The sequence below is a fragment of the Saccostrea echinata genome, unplaced genomic scaffold (assembly GCF_033153115.1).
Source record: "Saccostrea echinata isolate AGI-Se365-2 ecotype Australia unplaced genomic scaffold, CSIRO_AGI_Sech_v1 ptg000002l, whole genome shotgun sequence".
NCBI classification, from domain to species: domain Eukaryota; kingdom Metazoa; phylum Mollusca; class Bivalvia; order Ostreida; family Ostreidae; genus Saccostrea; species Saccostrea echinata.
Window position 1 is genome coordinate 31,116,189 of NW_026889751.1, and position 27,201 is coordinate 31,143,389.

At 32.7% G+C, this 27,201-nt stretch overlaps 2 protein-coding genes across 2 annotated transcripts; one reads left to right on the forward strand and one right to left on the reverse strand.

The window, feature by feature from the left end:
* The first annotated feature begins 10,781 nt into the window (after window positions 1-10,781).
* Window positions 10,782-11,619, forward strand: LOC133202654 (transmembrane emp24 domain-containing protein 3-like). Its single transcript, XM_061338511.1, has one exon. It carries the CDS (start codon window positions 10,863-10,865, stop codon window positions 11,526-11,528), a length of 666 nt encoding a protein of 221 aa, XP_061194495.1. The 5' UTR covers window positions 10,782-10,862; the 3' UTR covers window positions 11,529-11,619.
* A 1,495-nt stretch (window positions 11,620-13,114) lies between these two features.
* On the reverse strand, window positions 13,115-16,999 carry LOC133202662 (uncharacterized). The gene is made up of 2 exons (XM_061338522.1): window positions 16,501-16,999; window positions 13,115-13,795 (listed from the first exon to the last, which is right to left on the reverse strand). The coding sequence occupies exons 1-2, from the start codon at window positions 16,947-16,949 to the stop codon at window positions 13,747-13,749; spliced, it is 498 nt and encodes a 165-aa protein (XP_061194506.1). The 5' UTR covers window positions 16,950-16,999; the 3' UTR covers window positions 13,115-13,746.
* Window positions 17,000-27,201: the final 10,202 nt, after the last annotated feature.

Genomic DNA, 27,201 nt, shown 5'->3' on the forward strand with positions numbered 1-27,201 from the left:
ATTCAGCTGAAAGGTGACTTCGTTTATTTTTACTCTGATTTTATATGAGGCGCATTAATTGAGAGACCTACAAAAAAGATTGCCTTGCACTGTAAATGAAAACAGAATGGCTTTCTGTCGATCATTTTCATTGATTTCATTCATCACTGAAACAATACAAAACAGAGAATTTTATTAACATTTTGTAATATCCGAAGGATGTTTAGCTTCTTGTCAAGCAACAGGATGAATTTTCTTGTTTATTGAAGAAAGACATTAATTTATGCCACATCAAGAGAGAGGGTAATCTCGTTGTCAAGGAGACACGTGAATTTAACGGAAAAAAGACAAATATACATCTTCATATTCATTTCATCAGAATTCGCTTTAATTTCTCGTTCTAGGAGACGACCGTACCATAAATCAAAAACGTATAATATATTCACAGAGATAATCTTTTTGTGGCGTAATTGCAAAGTTATCAGCCATTTTGTCAAGAATATTGCAAGATATTGATGTAAAAATAACGCATCACAACTACTGTTTTACAGCTTATTCGTGATATTCGTGATACGTTTCTATCGTAATATTTTGTCATTTTTGTATCGAAGATTAGAAGTAACGCTACAGGTATCTGACGTTTCAGATGTCCCACCCTTCGCGTACCTCATCTAAAAACTGATGATAAAATATTTTAAAACTGGAATTTGAAAAGAAAATGTACTAGTGTGTAAAATATCAAAAGCAGTTATAATCTATATGTTAATTTTTAGCACACCGAGCCGAAGGCTCAAGTGATCTTTTTTGATCGAAATGTGTCCGTTGTCTGTCGTCGTGGTCGTCGTAAACATTTTACATTTTCATCTTCTTCTCAAGAACCACAGGGCCAATTTCAACCAAACTTGCCACAAGTTTTTTTTTTTTTTGGGGGGGGGGGTAAAGGGAATTCACGTTTGTTCAGAAGAAGGGCCACACCTTCTTCCAAGGGAAGATAATTACGATTTCGTGAAAAGTTAAAGGCATCATTTTAAAATCTTCTTCTCAAGAACCACTGTACATGAAAACATGAAACTTAAGTGGAATCATTGTGAGGTAGTGTAGATTCATTATTTTTTTTCAAATCATGACCCCTGGGGGTAGGGTGGAGCCACAATGGGGGATCAAAGTTTTACATAGGAATACATACGAAAAATCTTTATAAACCTTCTTCTCGAGAACAGCAAAGGCATGGTTGATCAAATTTATATGGAAGCATCCTCAAGTAGTGTAGATTCAAGTTTGTTCAAATCATGACCCTCTGGGGTAGAGTGGGGCCACATTGGGGGATCAAAGTTTTACATTGGAATCCATAGGGAAAATCTTTTTAAAAAAATTATTTATTTAGAAGCAAGGTTGTGTATATTCAATTTTGTTCAAACCATGACCCCCAAGCTTAAGGGTAGGTTGGGGTCACAATGGGTGATCAAAGTTTTACATAGAAATACATAAGTAAAATCCTTAAAAATCTTCTTCTCAAGAACAGCAAAGCTGTGATTGGTCATATTTATATGGAAGCATCCTCAGGTAGTGTAGATTTAAGTTTGTTCAAATTATGACCCCCGGGGTTAGGGTGGAGCCACACTGAGCGATCAAATTTTAACATAGGAAAACAAAGGAAAAATTTTTTAAATTCTTCACAAGAACTGCAAAGTCGTGATTGGTCATAAAAATATAAAAGCATCATCAGGTAAAGTAGATTTAAATTTGTTCAAATCATGACTCTCCAGGAGAAAGGAGGGTCATAATAGGGGATCATAGTTATACAAAGGAATATAAAGGATATATCAATAAAAAAAATCATCCTATAAGAACAGCAAAGCCATTATGTATCATATTAATTCAAAAGCATTTTTAGGAAGTGTAGATTCAAGTTTGTTCAAAACCCCCTAAGCACTTTAATTTATATTTACACTTTTCAATACTGAACTGATTTCTGGTTTTTCGTAGCCAAAGTGCTCAGGTGAGCGATGTGGTCCCTGTGCCTCTTGTTTATTATGTGATTATCTTAAAATTAAGAGATGAATTGAGGACATGAACTACGAGGCTTCACGCCGGCATATTTCATGAAGCGCGTTAGCGCTTCATGATAAATATGCAGGCGTGAAGCGTTGTAGTTCATATGCCTCATGAATTTTCAAAAATTAAATTCATATCTTATATTTACTTTATTTTTCTGATGAATTGTGACATATTTTTGTCATTCAGCGATCATTTTTGAAAAAAAAGTTTGCACTATTTTTTGACTTCAGTCACATCACAATGGAAATATTTTTACTCACCCCACGATAGTTCATGAGAACAAGAACCTCTCATTTGCAAAGAATCTTAAGGGAAAAAAATATTTGGAAATGTAAATATTGTCTAATAATGAAAAAAAGGGAAATGAGTAAATTGAGCATTTTGAGTTCTTTAACCTAGTAATAATTTCACATATATAAGATGGACTAGCTAGCCATTTTGCCTGTCTGATAATTCATCCTACTTGATTATACGAACAGGTAACAAATGATTAAACAATCAAAAATATCCATTTTTCAAAAGGAAATTAAAATCTAAAGAGGCCTTTTTATTTAAAAGAAAAGTGTATGTATTGTGTGAAAGAATTGAAACTGATTTCTATGAGAGTCGTTTTAACCAAATGTAATTATATCTGAGTGCAGTACAATATTGATGCATATTTTTCCCTCGGATGTTTAATGCACAATATGTATAATCAATCTAATTGCCCGAGAAGAGAGTGTCCTAACATTAAGTACTTCGATTTCCTTCGTTCAACCCACATAAAACGACAATTCAGTTTATTAGGTTAATTTTAAAAGCAAGGTGTTTCCTAAAATCGACAGATATTGTAATTCAGCCTGCATTATATATATATTTGGATTTGGTCTACGTAGATTCGATATATCGCATTGAATTCGAAATAAGAAACACCACAGAGTCTGAGACATCTATTTCATATTTGAATATTTCACTAGAGAAAGATTTTGATGGTATACTACAACTTAACTTAATGATGAACGTGTTGCTTGCAAATTCTTTCATTGTCAACTTCCCCTACTTATGTGAAAATTTTGTATTATCACCTGCACATTGAGTTCATGTCTTCTAGTTGATTCAATGTGTGAGAACATCTTCCTACGATCAATTTCTAAAACGAGACAGGCTAGTGACAAATAAGTTTATGATACACGGATATCAACAATCTAGTTTAAATGATCAATGGTCGATACATTTACCTTGTTTGCAAATACTCTCTGTTGTTAGGCCTAATGCTGTCTGATATCTTTCATTTAAATTGCTAGGACATTATTTTCAATCTGAATTGTCTACTGACTTTTCCGATATCTATCATGACAAGGGGCACGAGGCTTGTGTGACCGGTTGACAAGAGATGCTTTCTCCTCCAAGGCATCTGATTCCATCTCTGTTTTCAGAGGTCCGCGTGTTGGTTTTTCTCTTAATTTGTTTTGTTTAATTGCACTTTTAAGCATGATTAATATTCGTTATCTTTACGTTTCACTTTAAATAAAAAAAATTTTCTATCACTCTGATGTTTTGCTGTCATTACATTGTGTATCTAAGTATCATTTTACGGTTATATTTAGCATGAAAATAAAGTAATCTAAGTTTAGTAAATAAAAGGTTGTGGTAAGTATATCAGTCTTAATTCTATAATTATTATTGAATCTCTAGCGTACATATTGGAAATTTCATGTTTTAATGCCCAATATCTATAAAGGAAATCTACTCCATGTAATGCATGACGTTCTAGATTGCTCTACATTTTCCGGAACATTAAACACCATTATTGTCTTAACAACATCAACTTTTTTTGGGTTGTATTTTTTTAAAAATGCTTTGGGGAAATGACATAAACCATTTACCAGGTCACCTTTTGTTCTTCTGTTATTTTAGAATAATGCCTAAGAATATTAGGCGTAATGCTTTTAGCAGCATTTTATTTTAAAATATCAAATTAACATCACCAGACAACATCTATTGACAGTAAACCAGACTAATTTCGCTGAAACAACACTTCTTCCCATTTCTGTTGTTCACTTTCAAAACTATAATAATTCAATAAAAAAAATTTCAACAAAATTATTCTACTCTAGGCAATGGTTGTGATGGATAAGCAGTGAATAGTAATTTATAGACGGCAGATGTTTTGTTTAAAAGTTTAAATAAATAATAACTTTAAGTCAATCATAAAAAAACTCCTGTCAGCAAATTTTGATGCATTGACTTTTTTAATGTTTAAGTAAACAACCGATGTTTTTCAGGTGTTTTATCAACACAAACACTTAATCCCAAATCATTGTTTGAAACCGGATTTATTTTTTATAAAGAACGTATATTATATATGATATGATATACCATACAAGAAAAACCATTTAGGAAAAATAACGGCTTATCATTCAGTCTAAGCTTTTCTGTAGAGTAAATTTTTACTTTTACTCCGGTACCCTTTTTTTATTTTTTTTTTTTTTTTTTTTTTTTTTTTTTTTTTTGTAATACATTTTTACGCAAACTCATACAAATTGCACAATTCAATATGTCAATTTTAATGAATTTGTTCTTAAAAGTATCTCCTATAAATAAGAGATAAAATTTGTGGCTGTAGATTGAGATAGTCATAAAAATATGATTATCAAGTTATTTCAATTTGATATTCTCTCTCTCTCTCTCTCTCTCTCTCTCTCTCTCTCTCTCTCTCTCTCTCTCTCTCAACTTCTTTCAAGTCTCTTAAACAAAATTTGATATAGAACGACCACTTAATATCCATCAGAGTTATTATTATAAACCCAAAAAGCGCAATACTTAAACAAATCCAATTTAAATAAAATGGCATGCAGTCTGAATATTTGAAAATTGACGAGTACTTTTCCCCCAAAGTAATAAACATATAAAATCTAGGTCAGACTTACCTAAAATGTGCAGATCTACCGTTCCTCGTGTCAGAAGTCTACTGTGAAATATAGAAATTTTATAACAAAAACTCTTAATCAAACGGCAGGGGCGTCACCTTTATAATTAGAAACAATCACGTGCACACGATTTATCACTGACGATGATATAAAATTCGCTATTTTTAATCAGAAATGTTACTTTTCACAGAATGCTTTTATCCTTTATCAAGTAAGCACGAAATATATATTCAAAATGGTCATCATTGATGGTCACTCTTCCATTGCATCATTACTGATATTGTTTCGTAAAGGTTCGTCTCTGTTGAATTCCCGTCCTTTCTACTGAAGTTACATGTACCTTGATCAGCACAGATTCCAAAGAAGTTTTCTTGCTTCGCCCAAGAATATCTTGTTCTGTAAAATTTGATGAATATAAAGCTTATACGAATAATCTCGTCCACCAATACAGATATTCTGGATATCTTCAGGTGTCTTAGAATGTTTTAAAAACCATTTAATTGACCTGACTCTCTATCGTGCTAAGCGCCTGCTGACCAATCATGTGATGAACTACCGTACACACATGTTAAAACATTACTATTTTATCTGAAACAAAATATCTTCCCATCGCATATGTTTATCCAAACAAATATCTATAGCTAATTGTACTTGTGAGCATTCCTCTTTTATCGATTGCTAAACGTTTGCTGTATGGTAGTCATACCTCAGGCTTTACAACTAAATGGCTCAAAAAGAGCACAATTTTATTACAATTTTTAAGGTTTCTTAATCTCACTGATTAGCAGGTTAATAAGTTTATTCTACCTAATCCTGAAGGAATCTAATCCTATTCGTCATTTATTTGTACAGATATCTATCTGTCAGATCTTTTTTTGTCTATGAACCATACTTTTGCAAAAAGAAAAACTTAAAAGCTCAGTCTGACACAAAGGCTGCTTAATTAGGATACCGGCCTGCGAGACTAGTAAGACTCTCAAGGTCCTGGACCAATGTGTGATATCGGAGAAGGTCAAAGAGAATGGTCGTTGTATCACTTTCTATAAGAAGATTACAAACTATGCAATGCAACAAACCATATTGAGAACTGCAACGCAGAAATTCTTCCTTAAATGAAGGATTCTCCGAGTTACATTTGATTCGAAGGGAAAGAGTATATAATTCTTCGTGATACAAGCATGGTAACTAAAGGAATTTATCTCTTGTAACCAAGGTTTTTTTTTTTTTTTTTTTTTTTTTTTTTTGCTAGCTGCTGCTGTTGTTGTTAAGATGCATGGCATTATAAGAAAGCAATTGAATGCTCAAAATTTCAAGGTCATAACTTTATACATGTACTTTGAAATAGTATAATTTATAAAAAAAAAATAATAATAATTGTCAACTACAATTACCGAGGTGGGGGATAAGGGAATATCTAATGTAAATTGTCTTTTCTGAATTTTAATCGTTAGAGTGTTGGACTTTGGTGCTATTTTAAGTGAAATGTGCATTATCACTTTCTGTGACAACCTACATAGTTATAAAATTAAAGACAAAAATAACTTTTTCGGAATTTCAGTGGATGAAAATAGCTATCGAAGGGGTATATGACTACCATATAATGTTGATTAGTAATAAACATGTTGTACTGTATTTTCTATGATACTAATAATAGACTAAAAGACGGTGTAGCCTTGGTAAAAATTGTGAAGAAAGCGCACGATTTAAGTAATGTTAAGACTCCCTACCTCACCATTCTGAGATCAACGTGCTCTTTCTATATGCTTATACCATTATTTTCTAATCCTAAAATATGTAAATTTGAAAAAGGGATACAATGTATAATTCAAAATTCCTCAGACCCAAGAAAAGTTCAGTTAATTTTTTTTTAGGAAAAACAATAAAGAAACAAACAAAAAGAATACTTTTAATTTCTACAGCAACATTTAACAAATTTTGAATTGGTCGTTGTAGCCTAGTTATAGCGCGTTTTCTTCGTGATAAGATTAGATCCTGAAATCCGAGGTTCCGTATGTCACAGTAGGCGCTGTCACGATAGAGCCGTGTTGCAACCGCTAATGATAAAACGCCTCGTAATGATAGAAATATCATTAAGCGTTGCAATTGCGACGCTTAATGCCATAAATTGTTACATTAATAGTTGACTTTCTCAACCGTTAATGATAAATCGCTGCTTAATGAGAGAATTATATCATTAAGCGGTTTAAACGTTGCATTGCAACGCTTAATGATATTAATTTCTATCATTAAGCGGCGTTTTATCATTAGCGGTAAGCCGTAAGTTAAACTTTGTGGCACTTCACTTGAAGCAGGTGACGTCTCCATATATGAGTGAAAAATTCTCGAATGGAACGTTAAACAACACACAATCAATTAATCATCATTCGTTCGCTCCATATTTTCCTTATCTTACACTGTGAGATTGTCTAATTCGTACAATACGGCCCTAACGACCCTATGCTTTCTGAATTCACTATTACCCAATTAAACGATGGTTCACCGTGTCAGCTTGTATTGATATAAAGATTACCTCTGTGTATCCCCTCCGTGGATGTAATCAATAACCTTTGATTAGCTTTGTAGAGTAACTAGAAAAAAGATACCATCTTTCACATCACACGAACAGCGGAAAGTAATAGATGGTTTGCAATTGGCTAATTTGATAATAAAATAACACTATAGTGACTATACCCTCTTATAAATTTATTTCTAGATCTAGTGAACTTTTACGGATATGTCATTCCTAAATATCCTTTTTTATGAGAGACATATTATGATTTTTAAAGATCAGGAATAATCTAATAATGACGAAATTTGAAATAGATCCAAAATATAGATTATTATACATAACTCACCAGCCATTAAGAGGGCTGGTTGGTTGTGGCCATTTTCAGACTATATTGATCTCCTTTAGCAGAAGAGCTCCAAATAAAGATACACAAAATGATCAAATTCTAAAACTAAAATGTATGAAATTATTGTTTGCCAAATGATAGTTGACAGCTAAAGATATCATATCTAAAAAATTAAGTTATATCTGATGGTTAATTTGTTGACCCCTAGCCTCCTTAAAGTAAATTATTTGGACAAAGTTTATGAACAGATGATCATACACACGGTATCGGCTGAGGACTTGTCATTTGTCATTTATTTTTCTTCTACTCCTTACGATTATTGACCGCTTAGGGTTAGTTAACCGGGCGTGGTCAGTAAAATACGGTTCCAAATAAAATTTCGTAGTAGCAGCATACATGTATGTAATATCAAGTTTTCCAAATGTCTATAGTATTCCTCTACCACACGTGGCCAGCACTTGATTTTTCAGTAACCTGCCATAACACCCAAAAGTGAGTAGGGTTGCCTAACAATAATGAAAAGGTTACCCCGCCTAGTCCACTTACTTCCGGTTCTTTATCATTCTATCAGCATATGCTAAGATAAAATAAAAATGTTGGGGACGGGGGCATACAAATTGATAGAAAGTAATTGCATGTAGGTCTATATCAGGTGTATGATATTCCCTTTCCAATCTTTTTTTTAACAAGTTTTAAGGAAGCTCTAAACACTGCTCATTAGAGAGTTCTAATTCCATGGTATTTTTATGCAGTTATTTGCCCTTTGAAGTAAGATTGAATAAATGAGAATCTACAGTAAATGACATAATTTGAAATAAACTGAAATATTCCTATCAACATGTTAGACCATGATAAATTAATTGAATACTTTATTTGTATATATTTCTGTAACTAAATGCTTCAATGTCTGAAAACATTTTTCTGGAGAAATATGGCTGGTACCTTATGTTGAAAATTAACTACATAAACTCAATATACACAACATGACATAATACAATTTTGTCAAAGCCCCAAAAAACGTTTTTTTTTTCTTAGTGTTTAGAGCTTCCTTGAGGACACACATTTTTTTTTTGGTCGCTCATAACATTGCCCTTTACCAGCAAACAACCGTCTGGACGTTATATGTTCTATATCTGTAATCCAATACATAGGACAAGACATGTCAATTAAAGAGTAGTGTTTTAGACTATCGAGTTTGTAAAAAACTCTGAAATTTAGAAGTGTTTTGTCTGGCTGGTTATAATCAGAGATAAGAGGCATGAGATGCTGGTAATGATGATAATGATGATATTGTTGCTTTTATAGATCCGTCCAGGGTTCAGGAAAAAGGATAAGGCAATTGCACTCAATTACTAAAATTAAAGAATGTAAATTGACAGTTGGTCGAAATATGACCAAATGGTTTACTCTGAAACTTTGACATGAGCTCTTTATAGAAAACAATGAAATCCAGGGAGTTTAAAATCAAAAGCATTTCTTGTTTTAATTGAATACGTCATACCCCGAGATCAAAAATTTGCAATTGCTTACTGTAGCTGATTACCGTCTTCCTTGGATGGAAGTATACAGAATAGAAGTATTTTACAATCTTCGGACTTTGCACTTCTCTCCTCTGTGATTGAACCGGTCACGATAGCCTGTCCCTAGTGGTAGGGCGCTTGATCGGGAGGCCCGGGTTTGATTCTCGTTCTCCGCGCCGCTTTCTCCGTGGTGACTGTTCCTTCGTCAAGCACTAGAAGTGAAAGTCACGGGTCTTTCGGATGGGACCTTAAAAACCGAGGTCACGGTAGGCGTTGGCACGATAGAGAACCCTCACTGCTCAATGGCCCAGAGTACCCAATATATATAGATCTAAATTTGAAGCCCTTCACCGGCATACGGTGACGTCTCTGTAAGAGTGAAAAATTAACGAATGGGACGTACGTTAAACAACATACATTCAATCAATCAATCTTCAGTGATTGGTAGAAAATGCACGATGTGAAGATTTTTAATTATTTCTGTTCAAGGCAGGGGAAATAATTTTCTTCGTCTGTTCGTTTTGTCGAATTTGTTTAAAAATCGGAAATCTTCAAAGGGGGGGGGGGAGGGGAGGGGAGTTAAATCGTTCGAAAATTGGATTAATAGAAAATTATCTCCCTTGCCTGAAACAGGATATCAACCAATGAAATAATTGAACTTTTTCACTCCATTCAATTTCAATCAATTACAAAAGAGAGAAAGCATATAATCAGAAGACTGTAAAATACTTCAACTCTGTACACCGTCACTGTATACCGTCTTGGAAGGAAGACGGTAATAATCTAGAGCCAAGATCGAAGAAGGGGTCGGTCTTTTGTTTTTCATTCACTCACAGTATCTTTTTTTTTATTGCATAAATTCGATCTTGCCTTTTAATTAAAATTCCAATTTAGATACAATAACAATGGAATGATTTTTAAAGATAAAGCACATAAATGGGGTGGGGGTTGACAAGTATTATTGTATTATTGTATTTCACATTTCTCCATGCAGGCTAACACATTTCCTAACCAAGGGTTCAGATCTGCTCTTCTAGGGTAAAAGAGGGGAGAAGTATATGTAGATCGGACATATTGGCTAAAGAAGATGGCAGGAGGATAATCCCGACAAAAAAAGTCAAAAAAGTGATGCTCATGTTTTTTTTTTTTTTTTTTTGTTTTTTAAGTTTCGGGTGGAATATTTTCTTCCGGATTTTTTTTTTCATGATAGAAACTTCCGACTCCTGTGCTCAGAAAGATTCCTGTATTATACACTATCGTTGAAGTTACACACCATTAATGATGTTTTTTTTTTCTGTTCAGTCTTATTCAAACATCAACAAAGAACGTGTTATGGGCTAAACATTTTAATTATTTTATCTTTTTCCATAAGTCTTATGGTCGAAAAACACGTTATTGAGCGTGTCCAAACAGCTGTTGCATGGGTCGCTCAATATGCAGTGTAACGTGGCAGGCAACATCCAGTGATCTGGTCCTCAAATCTTACACATAAATCATTGATTGTACATTAAAGAAAATGATTGAGAACCAGTTAATACATCATGGGAACTTATGCACACCTCGGGAGTGTTTCTCTGGTTTTCTTGTTCATAATTTGCGCAATAATTTCCAACAGGAGTGCTAGCGGAGCATCGTTGATATTCGAATTGCCTGACAAAGAAAACTATTGTTTTTCTGAGGACTTTGATGGAGTAACGGTAGGAAAACGGTTTAAATTTCAATATAAAGTTATACGAGGAGGAAATAATGACGTGGATGTTAAAGTTATCTCCCCTAATGGATTAGTTTTGTTCCGAGAATCTAAGAATCATGAGGGGGAATTCATCTTTGACGCGTCAAGAGGAGAATTCAGATTCTGCTTTGGAAACGAGTTTTCAACTTTTACTCATAAAATTGTGTACTTTGAGTTGAGAAACCTGGAGATTTCTAACCTTGCTGTAGAAGCTGGAGACAAAATCCCCACCGTGAAAACTTCGGCTGAAGCTTCTTGTGACGTCATTCACGAGCGGATGTCGTCTGTAGTCAACTATCAACGAGACTATCGTTTGAAGGAAGCCATGGGGCGCCATGTAGCAGAAAATATTAATAAAGGCATCACGTGGTGGTCTGTGGGACAAACGTTTTTCATATTACTAGCCGGCGTGGGGCAAGTTCTCCTGCTCAAGACTTTCTTTACAGAAAAATCACCAATAAAACAAGACGCTTAATCACAAACAGACGTACTTATGTAATGACTACTTAAATTGATTTCAAATTTTTATACTACATCAGTACATCATTATTGCTTAATTATCATGATAATTCAATTAAATCAATGTCTTATTGTGATTTGATTTATATATTATATAACTGAGATAGTGTGATATTTTACATTCTATGTCACACTTGATACTTTATACCAATAGCATTTCTATTGCATATATTACTTGAGGTATGTTTTTTTTTAAATCCTATAACATTTGATATAAATAAATATGCTGACGATAATGAAGAGGAATTTCATTCCGGGGATAGGAGGGGGGTGGGAGTCTGGCAGATTTTGGATATAAATAAAATCAATGTTGAAAATAAATAATCTGACCTTCACTGACACTGTATTATTAACTCCTGCCCCAACTCCCTCCATGAAATATAGAGTTGTTGAGTTTGGACATTTTAACTTTTTATGCTTGTCAAATTTTGTTCAAGTGAAGAAGAAAAAATATCTGTCCTTGATCATCTTGAAAATAAATAATCTGATCCCAACAAATTTTGCACCCCCCTCTTCCCCATTTCAGAATCAAATGGTCGTCCCCTAGTGAAGTGTTTATAGAATAGTGCAAAATTTGAAATGCTAGCTATATTCCTCAGTTATTTGTCGGCACTGTACGGTGTGTGATTCTTATCACCCCTCACCTTAACCCCCCCTCCCCCCCCAAAAAAAGATGTGTGATTCTTATCACCCCTCACCTTAACCCCCCCCCCCCCCAAAAAAAAAAAAAAAAGATGGATATGCTATCAAGTGGATATATTCATTATAATGGTCTTTTATATTTAAGGACAGATGATATATATATAATAAACAAAATTTTATCAAAAATCTTGAAAATAACAACTTAAGTTATGTTTACATAAGTAAAATGAATAAGTTTAACAGCATAGATTTTTATTTTTTCATACAAACTTTCACAATAATGTGATTAAAAGTGACAAAATGTTTTCAGATTAATAAGGATGGTTGCAGAAAGGTGAATTCTGGAACATAGTAAAAAGTTTACAATTTTGTAATATTTTACAGATTTATTATCCGCATCATTTACAACGAAAAAGGTCCAAAAAGATATACCAATCCAGGAGTCCATTTCTTCTGTTTGTATCATCTGCCCTTAAGATGAAAAATGTAATAAAATTTGATGACCTTGCCATCTGAATTGGTAAAAACTGTAAACTGTCCGTTCTTACAGAGTAAACTATCAATAGATGTGTGGTCACTATTGCCAGAATTATGTCACTAAGCCATTCTTTACAAAAATGAAAATTAACTCGTCAGATTATATTTAAAGTACCTCAAATAGTTCAATTTCGGCTGTTTTAATTCTTTTTAAGAATGGATATTTAAATGTAATCCCTTCATTGAGTAGAAAATAAAGTCTAAGATTGAAAACATTAACTTTTAAGTAAATAATGAGCAAATATTACAATACTGAACTGTTCTTTACTCAGGAACATTTGGAAAAGGAGTGGGGGGGGGGGGGGGGGGAGGTTCGACGAATTTTACCTCAATGTTAAATCTGATATAAAGTATATAAAACACTTGAGTTTTTGAAGTTTTAATCAAGGGGAAATAACAGGTACATTGATCTACATGTAGCAATAAACAAAAAAAAAACACAACAATTTGCACTTCAAACAACAACATGTATGTATAATTATAATACTTATGATATAACTAACACTTCAACATATTGACCAATTCGTTGTCTGCCTTCTCTCTACTCTCTAATCTACTTTATATATAATCCCTACCTAAACAAATTCCACTGCAAAATCTGAGCAAATAACAAATATAGATTAAAATCTACAAAGATAAAAAGGTATAAAATATATTTTAAAAAGTAAAAACACACAAAATGACAACATAAAGCACCATGAGACAATTATGTGCACTGAATGAATGTGTTCCACAAATGTACAAATTCTAAATTATTAAATTTAATTAATACTGATCAAATATATATCATAACTTTAATTAAAGTGTCCCACTCTCCTGTTAAGTGTTTCACTAAAATATGTCAATATCACATATTATGCTTAAATGGCATACACAAAATAAAAACTTACATCAAGAAGAAATAGGGAATGACAAACTGTTTTGGTTTTAATACTGGTAATCACTCATTGACAGGAATTCCTGGGGCTAAGACAGGAAAGATAACTCTTCTGTGATCAGTGTAACTTGAATAGCTTGTTGGTGGTGTGCATATCATCAACATACCTACAATAGAATATTGGTAATTAATGGCTTTCTTACAATATATAGTTGAAAACCGGACTGGACTGGAGTTCTTTTTTTTCCTCTTTGAGTTCTGGTAACAAATTTAATGCTGCATTAGTCTATAGTTGTAGCTTGATCACAGGTTAATTTAGCTTTCTTGATTACATTTAAGTTTTTACAGAATTCTTTTAATTGATGAATACAAAAGATTTTTCAAATTTGAATATTTTTTTATCATTTTTTTTTTTTTTTTTTTTTTTTTTTTTTTTTTTTTTTTTATAATTTGGTAAAAACAGTATTAAGTAATACAGTCACCAATGTTTGAAAAAATTTGCTCAAAGTATGAAAAAAAATATTCTCTTTATTTCTTGAAAACAAATACATTATTAATCAATACATTTTCACAAAAAGACTAAAACTGAGAGGCTATGAAATAATCTCCCATCCAACTTGTATAATGTATGGTCATTTGCAGGATATTCAACAAGAAGGATAACTCTTAAGAGTTAAACATGCAGATCTGTTATTGATCAGGGCTTGCCTACCATCTATCTCTGTACACAGGAGTCTGAAGATTTTATTGTAACAAAAAAAATTCCAAGAAAAAAATATTCCACCCTCTATTCAAAAATACTCCACCCTCTACTAAAAAAAAAATCCACCGTCTACTTAAAAAAGTTTTAGTAGAGGGTACGTGGAATAATTTTTTCGAGTTTTCTTTTTCTTTTCAATGAAAAATTCAGGCTCCTGGCAGTGTGTTCTGTAATGTCAAGTGTGATCTACATTGTATCTGTTAACTTTTTCTGAATCTGATAGAAAAACCAGACACTGAAGCTTACTGAACAAAAACAGTTCAGAAATTTTTCTGATGTTTTATGTTAGCTGAGATAAGTGTTGTACTTTGGTATAATGTGAATGTAGGTCAGTGTGTACTCATAGTATGTAAGTTTACTATTTCCTGAACTATGTCAGAGGGGGGTCCCTTTATTGTGATTGATGCAGGGCTGAGATAGAAAAGATGTGCCAAGACTTCAATATGAAAAAGCTAAATTATGACTCAGTGTCATATTTTTGGTTCATAAACTTTACATTTTATAATTGTCAAAATTAATTTTTTACTCAAGTATGTTAATAGTTTTCTATACCCACTAACTAATAATTAACTAGACTTGTGATTTTCTTTTTACAACAAGCCGGATACAATAAAATCATTAATGTCATATTTCTATTATAATAATATTCCTTTTTCTGTGCCACCCCAACACACTCTGTCAGATTCTAACACTAATCCAAATACATACATGTGACAGAACTGGAAAATCACAACTGGAGATTTGAAAATTTTCAGCTGGAGTTTGGGTCTCAAAGCTGGAGATTTTTTATCGACATTTTTTCAAATCGCAAAAGACCATCCAACCCCCAAAATTCAGGAAAAAAATACCTTCTCCCAGTTTATTACTTTACAAATTTTATTTTATAAAGTTGTTGTCTATAGTTTTAAGAAAAATATGATAAAGTTTTTATTCAAATGACGTGAAACTGAGTATTCAAAATGAAATCAACTCATTTCCTAGTAAATTAATTAAGAGTTAACAGTATCATTAAAACATTGGATAAAATTTTATTTTTGATTTAGTATTGATATATCAACTAGTAAGTGAAGTAAAACATAGCTAGGTTTTATGTAACAAATTCTATGTCAGTAATTTGTTTTTAAATAGAATATGTACAGATGAAAAAAAGTACCCTCTAAAAAAATAAACAAATTAGAGTCAGGTATATTTTAGCAACACCCTGTAGTGTGATCTATTTTTAACTAGAGTGTGACCTACATTATAACTATCTTTTAATGACCAAAGCAGCATTAGAAGATGGCAACTGGGTATTTTAGCAACTAATTACAATGTTTTGCATTCAGTAATAAACATCAATGGTCTTTGATCAAGTTGATATATCACTAATTTTTACAACATAATTATACGACCTCATGTTGATTCATACGAAGCCTACCGCTGTGAAAATTTATTGCACTGGCGTTGTTATCTCAATTTCTTTTCATTCTGAGCAATTATATGAAACACGATCAAAAAAATATTGCAAATAATATTTAATTTGAAGAATTTTAAAACACGGAAGATTTAAAAATTAATCGGGAGGGGCGGAAGGGGGGTGAAATATCGGGAGATTTTGTCTCCCGCCGGAAGAATCACATGTATGCAAATACAGCTTAGTGTTCAGAAAATATATTAAATTATTGATAAAAAGTTTCATTTAAGTGCTACCTACTGAAAAATTCACAGATGACAGATCTGAAGATATTTAAGCAAGTTTCATACAATCAATAATCTACTATTGGTTATTTCATGTGAAGATGTGTGTCAGGTATTTAAACCGATTGTCGGTATATAAACACCCTTTTTAACTTAAATGTCTTATTTCATCTTTTATAATGAAAAAGATCTATATAATGTCTGTGTGAATGAACAAACAGTTAAGAGGATTTGTATAACAGGTTAACAAATTCAGACACAAAAGACTGACAGCATTTATAACATGTTATAAAGGTGTGTGAACACAGTCATCATTGTTTGACAGATAAAGAGATGGTTTAGCCATTCACACTACATATATTATTTATTTTGTGTGTGGAGGTAGGGTTGAATATTTTAATCATAATTTTGTTGGTCTAATGTATGTAAACTTACCTTCCCATCGGGCTGTTAATAATGGGAAATCTTTTAGGGGGTCGGTCAGCATACGCTATCGGCATTTCACTCCCCGTGCCCCAGTTTTGTGGTTCAAAGGCCACCAGGTATCCCCTGGAGGGAAGCATCTGTCTAAGAGTGGAATACTCCTCACACCGTGTGCTAGGATGAGACTTAAATATAGCGTTCCCTGGACCACGATCAAAAGTTCTCAGGGGCGGATCTGTGACGGGAATCCAGTGGTGCTCTGCGGACGGAAGTTGTTTTGGCGCCAGAAGCTTGTGTCGTGGAACGGGCGCCGTGGACCTGAGGTCTGTGGGGATGTAGCGTTTGGTGACCCAGACAGTTTCTGTTGGCTGGTTTCTCGCGAGCGCTGCCTCTCTTTCCTGTAGATACTTACTGTAAGCGTGTTTGTAGGCGCCAAAGGCGCCCATACTGAGGGCCGTCATCTCAAAGCGTCGTGTTACCAAGCCTGTTGTCAACAAGATCAATGTTAATCCGATTTACGCACACGCTTTTAAAAAACTAAAATTTACATCGATAACAGTATAAACATTCCGGATTATTTTTTATGCATTTAGGCCTACACTTTTACTACCTACGTGTACAGTGTAGGATCTTTGATAAATTGTCAAAAACTTGAAAATTATGTATGTGTATTGGGGGGGGGGGGTCAACGTTTTCCACAAACAAATTTTATAAGACATTATCAGGTATGGGGGCGATTTGACTGTACTGCAACAAAAATTGTGTGTGTTTGGGAGGGGGGGGGGGTGGGGGGGTAATGAAAAAAATAAAGTTCAAAGTTCAAATAAATTTCTTGAAAATGTTGTACAGATGCAATAGAAATGATGAGTAGATGTAAATCAAAAATGTATGAACTGAAAATTGAATTTTATTTAAAAATAAGAAAGCCTTCATTCGAGTATTGAATACATTGTAATTTAAAAGTCTTTGAAACATGGATTTCTCATCTAAATATCAAGTCCAATTTAATACTATCCTGTGCTTCTTTGCTATCTCTTTCTCCTCTCTATATACATGCATGCATGAAATTACCTATTTCGGATCATCTTCCAGCAGGTCTCAAGAGTTTTTGCCTTTAAATTTTGATGGGGGTTAAATTATTATCTGTTAATTGTCAAGGTTTAGGCGATATCGCAAAGCGAAGAGATGTTTTAACTACTTACGAAGTCTAAATTATAATATTTATTGTCTTCAAGACACACATTTCTCCAATGATGTAGAAAATGAGGTCAGAAACATGTGGGGATATCAATGTTATTTTAGTTCCTATACTTCGAACTCAAGAGGGGTGGCAATACTTTTCAATAATAATTTTGATTTTAAAATATGCCGGGAAAAGGGTGATAAAGATGGAAACTATCACATTCTAAAAATATGTATAGAGGGTCATGAGGTTGTTTTATGCACAGTATATGGCCCAAATACTGATACACCAAATTTTTATGAAAATATTCAACAATCCATTGAAGAAATAAACTGTAACAGTATCATATGGTGTGGAGATTTTAATTTAGTGTTAAATCCACAGTTGGACTGCTATAATTATAAATCAATTAATAACCCAAAGGCTATAGAGAAAAAGTATTAGAAATAATGGAAGGATATGGTTATGTAGATCCCTTTAGACAACTCCATGAAACACTTCGAAGGTACACATGGAGAAAAAAAAATTCTTTTAAACAAAGTAGGTTAGACTTCTTTATAATGTCTGAGTCATTGTTACCTTGTCTTAATGCATGCACAGTCGAACCAAGTTACAGGTCCGATCATTCTATGATATCAATGACTTTAACTTTCAATGATTTTAAAAAGGGAAGGGGCTTATGGAAATTTAACAATTCTTTACTTGGTGATAAGCAATACCTAGATTGTATAAGAGATGTTATTTTAAATGTGAAAAAGCAATATGCACTTCCTGTGTATGACCTTGATAATCTTGATATTATTCTAGATGAAAATTTATATTTTACCATTGATGATCAGTTATTTCTAGAAACTCTACTTATGGAAATAAGAGGGAAAAGTATTTCATACTCTGCAAAAGAAACAAGTCAATGAAGAAAAAGAATTATTAGAAGAAATTAAGGTTTAGAAGAAAATATTTCTGAGCACAATGTAGAGGAACTAAATGGAAAAAAGCAAAAATTGGAAAAACTTAGAAAATATAAACTTCAAGGAATGTATATAAGAAGTAGAGCAAAATGGGTGGAAGAAGGGGAAAAACCATCTCATTATTTTTGTGGTTTAGAATCAAGAAATTTTACCAGTAAAAAATTCCCAAACTTGTTAAAGACAATGGGCAGTTAACTCAAGACCAGTTTGAAATTTTGGATGAAACAAAGCAATTTTATGAAAACTTATACTCTACAACTAACAATGAGTTAAATGAATATGACCTAAATTCTGAGCTAAATTTCAAAGATATTCCCAAGTTATCTTTAGATGAACGTGTGTCTTTAGAAGGTAAAATTACATTACAGGAAGCTTCTAAAACACTTAGCAAAATGAAGGCAAATAAATCACCTGGTTCTGACGGCTTCTCAACAGAATTTTTTAAGGTCTTTGGCGATATCTTGGAATTTTTGTTATCAGGTCAATTAATTATCCTTATGAAAATGATAGTCTGTCAATCACACAGAGACATGGAATTATTACCCTTTTACCTAAAGGAGAAAAACCAAGACAATATATTAAAAACTGGCGCCCAATTACACTTTTAAATACTGTATATAAAATAGCCTCTGGTACCATTGCAAATAGATTAAAGACTTATTTGGATAAACTTATCAATCCTGATCAAACTGGTTTTATTTCGAACAGGTATATAGGGAAAAACACTCGGCTAATTTATGATATAATGCAGTATACTGAAGAGGAAGAAATTCCTGGTCTTCTACTACTTATTGATTTTGAAAAAGCCTTTGATACTGTTTCATGGAATTTTATACAAAAGACATTAACCTATTTTAAATTTGGACCTGACATTCACAAATGGGTAAAATAATTTTTATCATAACATTACTTCAGCTATTAATCAAGGTGGCAATCTCTCAGCATCCTTCAATATCCATAGAGGCTGTAGACAAGGCGATCCCTTATCACCGTATATTTTTCTACTTTGTGCAGAAATTCTAGCTATACAAATAAGAGAAAATAAAAGGATTAAAGGAATTACTGTATGTAATAATGAAAAGAAAATTACACAACTAGCTGATGATACCTCAATTATCCTTGAGGGTAGCAAGGAATCACTTTCAGAAACAATTAAAGTATTACAACATTTCTCTGAAATGTCTGGACTAAGAGTTAATTTTTCGAAAACTAATACCATATGGATTGGATCAAAAAAATATAGTCAAGATATCCTTTCTAGAGATTTTAATCTGAAGTGGGGGACTAACAAATTCACATTACTTGGAATTAATTTTGATGTAGAACTTCAAAATATGTCCAAACTGAATTATCAGCCGAAGTTAAGTAGAATAAAATCAATCTTGCATCAATGGGAGAAAAGACACTTAACACCAATAGGAAAAATTACTGTTATCAAAACTTTGGTTTTGCCTCTCTTAAATCATATTTTTATGGCGATTCCAAATCCAGATGACAACTTTTATAAAGAATTGGATAAAGTGTTCTTTTCCTTCTTGTGGAACCACTCTCAACATAGAATAAAAAGGATGTAATTGTTAAAAAATATGAAGATGGAGGATTAAAGATGATAAATGTAAAGGCTTTTATATCTTCTTTAAAATTATTTTGGATGAGAAAACTCTTATTGTCATATAGAGGTCTGCGTGATTTTATACCAAATCTAGATCTAAATAAAGTTACAACGTGCGGAATTGAATATATCAAAAATATAAAGAAATCACTGAAAAACAAATTCTGGGTTGATGTATTTGATTCATGGATTGAGCTACATCATAAACAAAACCCAACTATAGTAACAGCAAACACTCCACTATTCTACAATCCCGACATTCTTGTGGGAGGAAAAATATTTTTTAATAAATCCATGTATCGCTCTAATATTAGATACCTTAATGATCTTATTAATGAAGAAGGTTTGTTCCTGACTTATGAATCTGTTTGTGATATTTATCCTCAAGTGAAAATTAATTTTTTAGAATATATGAGTGTTATAAGTGCTCTTAAGGCATGGATGAAAAAAGTTAATTTTAAAGAAAATGTTACTAAATCACAAAACCCTCTGGTTATGTCAAATATACACATCCTTCTAGAATGCAAAAAATCAAGGCAATTTTATAATCTTCTCAATCACAATAGTACAGAACCTACTGGTAAAAGAAAGTGGAATGAAACATTTGAATTGAACGACAAAGAATGGAAAATGATTTTTAAATTGCCTTTTAAAGTTACAAATAATTGTAAATTGCAATGGTTTCAGTATCGAATTTTGAACAGAATTTTAGCTTCAAACTCATATTTATTTAAAATAAAAATCACAGAATATAAGAATTGTACATTCTGTCAGGTGGAAGAAGAGACAATTGAACATTTGCTTTGGGAGTGTGATAGTGTACAACATTTTTTAAGAGAATTTGAAGATTACTTTGAAAATAAAACTAATCTTCAAATACCAATAACAAAAAATAATTTTATTTTGGGGTTCTTGGATGAAAAGAAAAAGATACCAAATAATCTTTTTCTATGGCTTAAATATTATATCTACACAATGAGGTGCACAGGGAAGACACTTAATGTAACTGCTGCAATATCGCTTATGAATACATTTTATTAAACACAAAAATATATTGCTTATAATAAAGGTGAAAAGGATATGTTTGACACCTGCTGGAACTGTTGGAATCAATTATTTCAATGACTCTGACAAATATACATGTGTTTATATTTTATGAATGCATGTTTGCAACCCTTTTTCTCTCCTCCTCCAACTCTCTCTCTCTCTCTCTCTCTCTCTCTCTCTCTCTCTCTGAAATAAAAAAATACACATTCTGTATAATCTTTTAAATATATGTTTAACTTGTATGAAATAGCAGAATGTGTAAAACAAAAATAAAGAATTATATAAAAAAAAAAAAAAAAAAAAAAAAAAAGTCCAATTTAATGTGATAAAATTGTGTACAGCTAGCAAAAAATCATATAACTATCTTTATTTTCATTAAAATATATTTTTTCTGTTACACTGGGAAAAACCTGCTGTCACATACTGTCACTTTTTCTGACGATATGCGATCTGCAATTGCTTGTACGCCAACCGACATATTTTGGCACCGCACCCAACCATTCCTTGCTCGTAGTTTGGCAGTATACTGTAGACATTTGGTCAATAGCATTAAATGTGCCATTAAACCACTTTCTTTTCGTTAGGTTTAGTTTTTGCTTCCAGGGAAAGGAATATTTTTTTTTGTCTAAGCTGAATACCAAACGGTCTGCGAGGAGCTGCCATTCTTCTTCAGTTCTTCGCCAGTAATGTCCATATAGCAGAATTACACAAGGTTGACAATAGTTAACAATCTGCAATCCAAATTTTTGTTTTACTGTTGTATTGAGGTAACTCGAAAGTAATTGCCGTGAAGTCCCCTCATTTAAACTGGCCAGCTGAATTTGTAATGAAAGCAATGAAGTACAACTAAACAAGCTGTGGAAGCAAGCATTTGTTCTTCTATTTATGCAAATTCCACCCTAGCTGTGGAATTGTTTGTGCTATTGGCGACATTGAATTTATAAACTTGGATTCGAATCAATTTGTATTTATTTGTTATTTTCCACATACAAAACATATAAGTAGGAATCAAATAGGATTTTCTTTTGGTTGGATTGTCAAGTTACCAATCCATGCTTTGTCGTTGGTATACATATGGTTGAGCTTTATTTTTTAACGTTTTTGTTTCTTATTATTTTTTTTCATTTTAGTGGGAGATTTTTCTAAAGACTCGGAGTGGCAAATCTCATCTTCTTTCCATTTTTGAGGAGTTGGGTTTTTCAGATTTTAATTTTTTCTCTTGTATTGGTCAATATCATCAGTTCTGTTTTTCCCCCTCTCTTCCAGAATCTTTGTCAATTCTTTTCATATTTGAGCTTTCTCTAATTACTAACCGTGATCAGAGTAAACACTGCTATAAAATGAATAGTTTTTTTCATTGAGTCAAATATTCGTTATCAATTACCTAACGGACACCTATGGAACGCCATGACTGCCTTTTGTGGTTTTTTCATGAGAAGATGGTGCTTTATTATGTTATGCTGTGGTTATTTTATGTGAAGATGGTGCTTTATTATGTTATGCTGTGGATATTTCATGTGAAGGTGGTGCTTTATTATGTTATGCTGTGGTTATTTCATGTGAAGATGGTGCTTTATTATGTTATGCTGTGGCTATTTCATGTGAAGATGGTGCTTTATTATGTTATGCTGTGGTTATTTCATGTGATGGTGGTTTTTCATGTGATGGTGGTTTTTCATGTGATGGTGATTTTTCATGTGATGGTGGTTTTTCATGTGATGGTGGTTTTTCATATGATGGTGAATTTTCATGTGAAGGTGGTTTTTCATGTGATGGTGGTTTTTCATGTGAAGGTGGTTTTTTATGTGAAGGTGGTTTTTCATGTGATGGTGAATTTTTATGTGAAGGTGGTTGTGATAGTGGTTTTTCATGTGAAGGTGGTTTTTCAAGTGTTTGTGGGTTTTTTTTATGTGAAGGTGGTTTTTTTTATATTTAATGTGATGTTGGTCACTTGGAACTCTTAATATTTTTGAAGACTGAGTTTAACACTGAGTTGAACTGATATTATCTTGAAATTTTGAAAGTGAAACAAATAGTCAATGTAATTAAAATCATTCTAATACACCATTGCTAGTTCCTCTTCCATCTAGGCACTTGGGTTCAAAATGTTGTATTTTGTGTATTATGATTCTTTTGTAGGTGTGTCTGAATACACTAAAAAACATTAAAATAAAAAAAAAATCACTGAAATTAGCACGTTTAAAAAGTGCCATATTAGTCTATATAGTAAGAGTGTAGGTACAACAGTTGCCATCTTCGGAAAATCTAGGGAAGTCAGAAACCGCGCCAAACTTGTTCTCGTTATTCCGGGACGCCTCTACATTTTACTTGGTTAAAAATCGTCACTTCCATTGCTTTCACTTTCAATTCTAGGTATCAGGACGTTTTTGTTTACTGCATATTTTATACGGCAAGTTCGAATTGGCAGTCGATTGAAAGGCGTTATTCAATCATTTTTTAATTGTAGATTTCATCCGAATTCCTGCCCGAAACTGGTAGGAAAAGTGTAGATATTGATAAATTAAAATCAAGTATGAACCGAGCCGGGCACGACGTAAAATCGAAGATTGCAACTGTGGTACCTTCACTCTTTTTTATATAAAGTAATATGACATTTTTAAAACTTGCTTATTTCAGTGATTTTTTTATTCTTAGGTTATCGAGTTAATGCAGACATAGCTAGGAAAAAACATAATACACAAAATACACCATACTGAAACCAAGCGCCTATGTAAAAAAAGGAGGAACTAGCAATGGCGTATTAAAATGATTTAAATTATATTGACTATTTGTTTCACTTTCAAAATTTCAAGATAATTGCAGTTAAACTCAGTGTTAAACTCAGTCTTCAAAAGTATTAAGAGTTCCGAGTGACTACCATCACATTAAATATAAAAAAAACACCTTCACATAAAAAAAACACCATCACATGAAAAACCACCTTCACATGAAAAACCACCATCACATGAAAAACCACCTTCACATGAAAAATCACCTTCACATAAAAAAACCACCTTCACATGAAATAACCACAGCATAACATAATAAAGCACCACCTTCACATGAAATAACCACATCATAACATAAAGCACCATCTTCTCATGAAATAACCACATAAGGCAGCCATGGCGTTCCATAGACACCGCTCCAACCAACCGCGCCATGGTTACTTTGTTAACACCCCCTCCAATGTACATACGGAGTGCACTTTATCATTGATTAGTGCACCGCTATATCAGACAATTTTAATTTACTTACACGAGTCTTCTCCATGATAAAGCGATTATTAAAAAAAAACCACTAATAAACTATACACGTAATAGTTAACAATAGTGATAACATTGACACTAAGGAAATTATTCACTATAGTCAATGACTTTAATAACCTTTAAAACTTACTTAGTGATAACTTTGACGCTTTGATTTACTATATATAGTGATAACTTAATTTGGCACATTGTTTTACTAAAGCGATAAATGATAACTTTAACACTTTGCTTTACTATAGTAATAACTCGGTCTGACTCTTTGATTTAGTGATAATTCGGTCTGACTCTTTGATTTATTGTATGTACTATAATGATAACTCTTTCTCTTTAATTTACAATAGCTAACTTTGAAAACTTTGAAAACTTTGATTCAATACACGTAGTTTTCACTTAAAAGTACTTAATATATCAAGGACATTTGTATACTTTGATTAACTTGTGCCATACAAAAAAAATACTTTGTCAGTAGATCCTCCATTTCCTATATCAACACCGAGTATATGAAAACACAAACTGAAATTAGAGATAACTTTTTATTCATTCAGAAATATCTTGTCATTAGCAATCGTACATGTAAATATATGATTCAAAAGTAACCCATACAAAAAATATAAATTAAAATAAAAAGTATTGCACACAGAGGGTACAAAATTTCCATATTGTAAATACAAGATATCATAAATATCTCACAGGCACTTGGGGTACATGTATGGACCCCCCCCCCCCCTTTCCATTTTTTTTCTTTTAAATCTGGGGTCGAGTCACCTTTTTCCTATTTTTGTATTCTAATATGCACTGTATGTTATCAATAATGTAACTCTTTTGTCTCTATATAAGCTGTTTTTAAATATATCGTTTTCGACTGATACATAAAAAGAGAGAAGGCTTGCAACTCTTTTCTCATCGTCTGCCTCACCTCGCTTAAGGTTAAGATCTAGTGAATGAAAGGTGCCCACAGATTTCTCAAATTTGAGATACACATTCTTTTAATGATCCTTTACGAATATAGCTTGGTAAAATAAGGTGTATCCGGACATAATTTTGGGGTAAACTCATCGGAAAACATATTATAAACTGCCCATTTTCAATGAAAAATGAAGAAAGTCTGGTATAAATATGGGAGTTTTTTCCATCTTGGACAAAGGAAATGTATCAATATTGCCTACAGTCTCTCAGAAAACGGTTTTTCATATCTTCTTGTTCTCTACTTTAAAATGATATTAAACGGAATAAGGGTTTCGGATTTATATTTAACATGATTTCAAACTGAATTCCATGAAAGTGCTTTATTTTCTACATAATTCTATTGAAGCTGTAAAGTACGGGAAAAATTAAGTTTAAATCAATTATGACGTCATAATGAATCTAGCACCAAGAAGAAAGTCTAAACTCATTTACTAGATCTTGACCTTAAACTTCGCCTGATTATTTATCGAAAGAATAAGAAAACATTGAATATGCATACATCAATAAATTCGTTATACATTCTTCTTCCTTTTCATATTTCCATTTAATTTTTATGTGCCCCCGATTTGTAAATATTTCGATTAAATCACCTGCATCTAGGGTAAATTTTGTTGATGTGCACCAGCTGGGACGGAAGTGCCCGGTATTTTCGGGTATCATCATTTCGTGTAATGTCATTCGGAACATTAAATGCGAGAAGGAATAAATCCCGAATTTTCTCTTCATATAACATGTAACGGTAAGTTCTGTGAATAACAAGATAACTTTAACTAGCAAATTCTTATGGATGAATATTAACTTTTAAAAGACGACCTAGACAACCAAATTTCACAATATTGTTATTGTTAAGCCTGGATTTTTTTTTTAATGCAGAACATTTATAAAGTTAGAGTTACCGTTATTGCACTTCCGTCCCAGCTGGTGCACATCAACAAAATTTACCCTAGATGTGATTTAATCGAAATATTTACAAATCGGGGGCACATAAAAATTGAATGGAAATATGAAAAGGAAGAAGAATGTATAACGAATTTATTGATGTATGCATATTCCATGTTTTCTTATTCTTTCGATAAATAATCAGGCGAAGTTTAAGCGAGGTGAGGCAGACGATGAGAAAAGAGTTGCAAGCCTTCCCTCTTTTTATGTATCAGTCGAAAACGATATATTTAAAAACAGCTAATAGAGACAAAAGAGTTACATTATTGATAACATACAGTGCATATTAGAATACAAAAATAGGAAAAAGGTGACTCGACCCCAGATTTAAAAGAAAAAAAATGGAAAGAGGGAGGGGGGGTCCATACCCCAAGTGCCTGTGAAATATCTTTGGGAAAATAAGACAAACCTGCAAAAATATTAATGCATTATATCTAACATGAAATTAAATCCCAATAATTTGGAATCATTAGATTTCGTGATGGCAATATTCCTGGAATTCGTTGGTACGTCTGATCAAAAAAAAAAAAAAATTCCTCTACGAATAAATAAATGAATTTTTCAGAGTCAGTTTCTTCTGTAGATATGAGTGTTTGTTTTGTTTGTTTGTTGTTTAACGTCCCTCTCGAGAATTTTTCACTCATTTGGAGACGCCACCACTTGCAGGTGGCGAGCTGCAAATTTTGTCCTAGTGAGGGATCTTTATCGTGCCAGCACCTAATGTGAAAC

What these genes read in the sequence shown, in the direction of transcription:
- LOC133202654 (XM_061338511.1), top strand. Translation starts at nt 10,863, where the DNA reads ATGGGAACTTATGCACACCTCGGGAGTGTTTCTCTGGTTTTCTTGTTC.
- LOC133202662 (XM_061338522.1), bottom strand. Translation starts at nt 16,949, where the DNA reads ATGACGGCCCTCAGTATGGGCGCCTTTGGCGCCTACAAACACGCTTAC. An exon ending in ATTAACAGCCCGATGGGAAG is followed by an intron (nt 13,796 to 16,500) that starts GTAAGTTTACAT and finishes ATTCTATTGTAG; the next exon opens with GTATGTTGATGATATGCACA.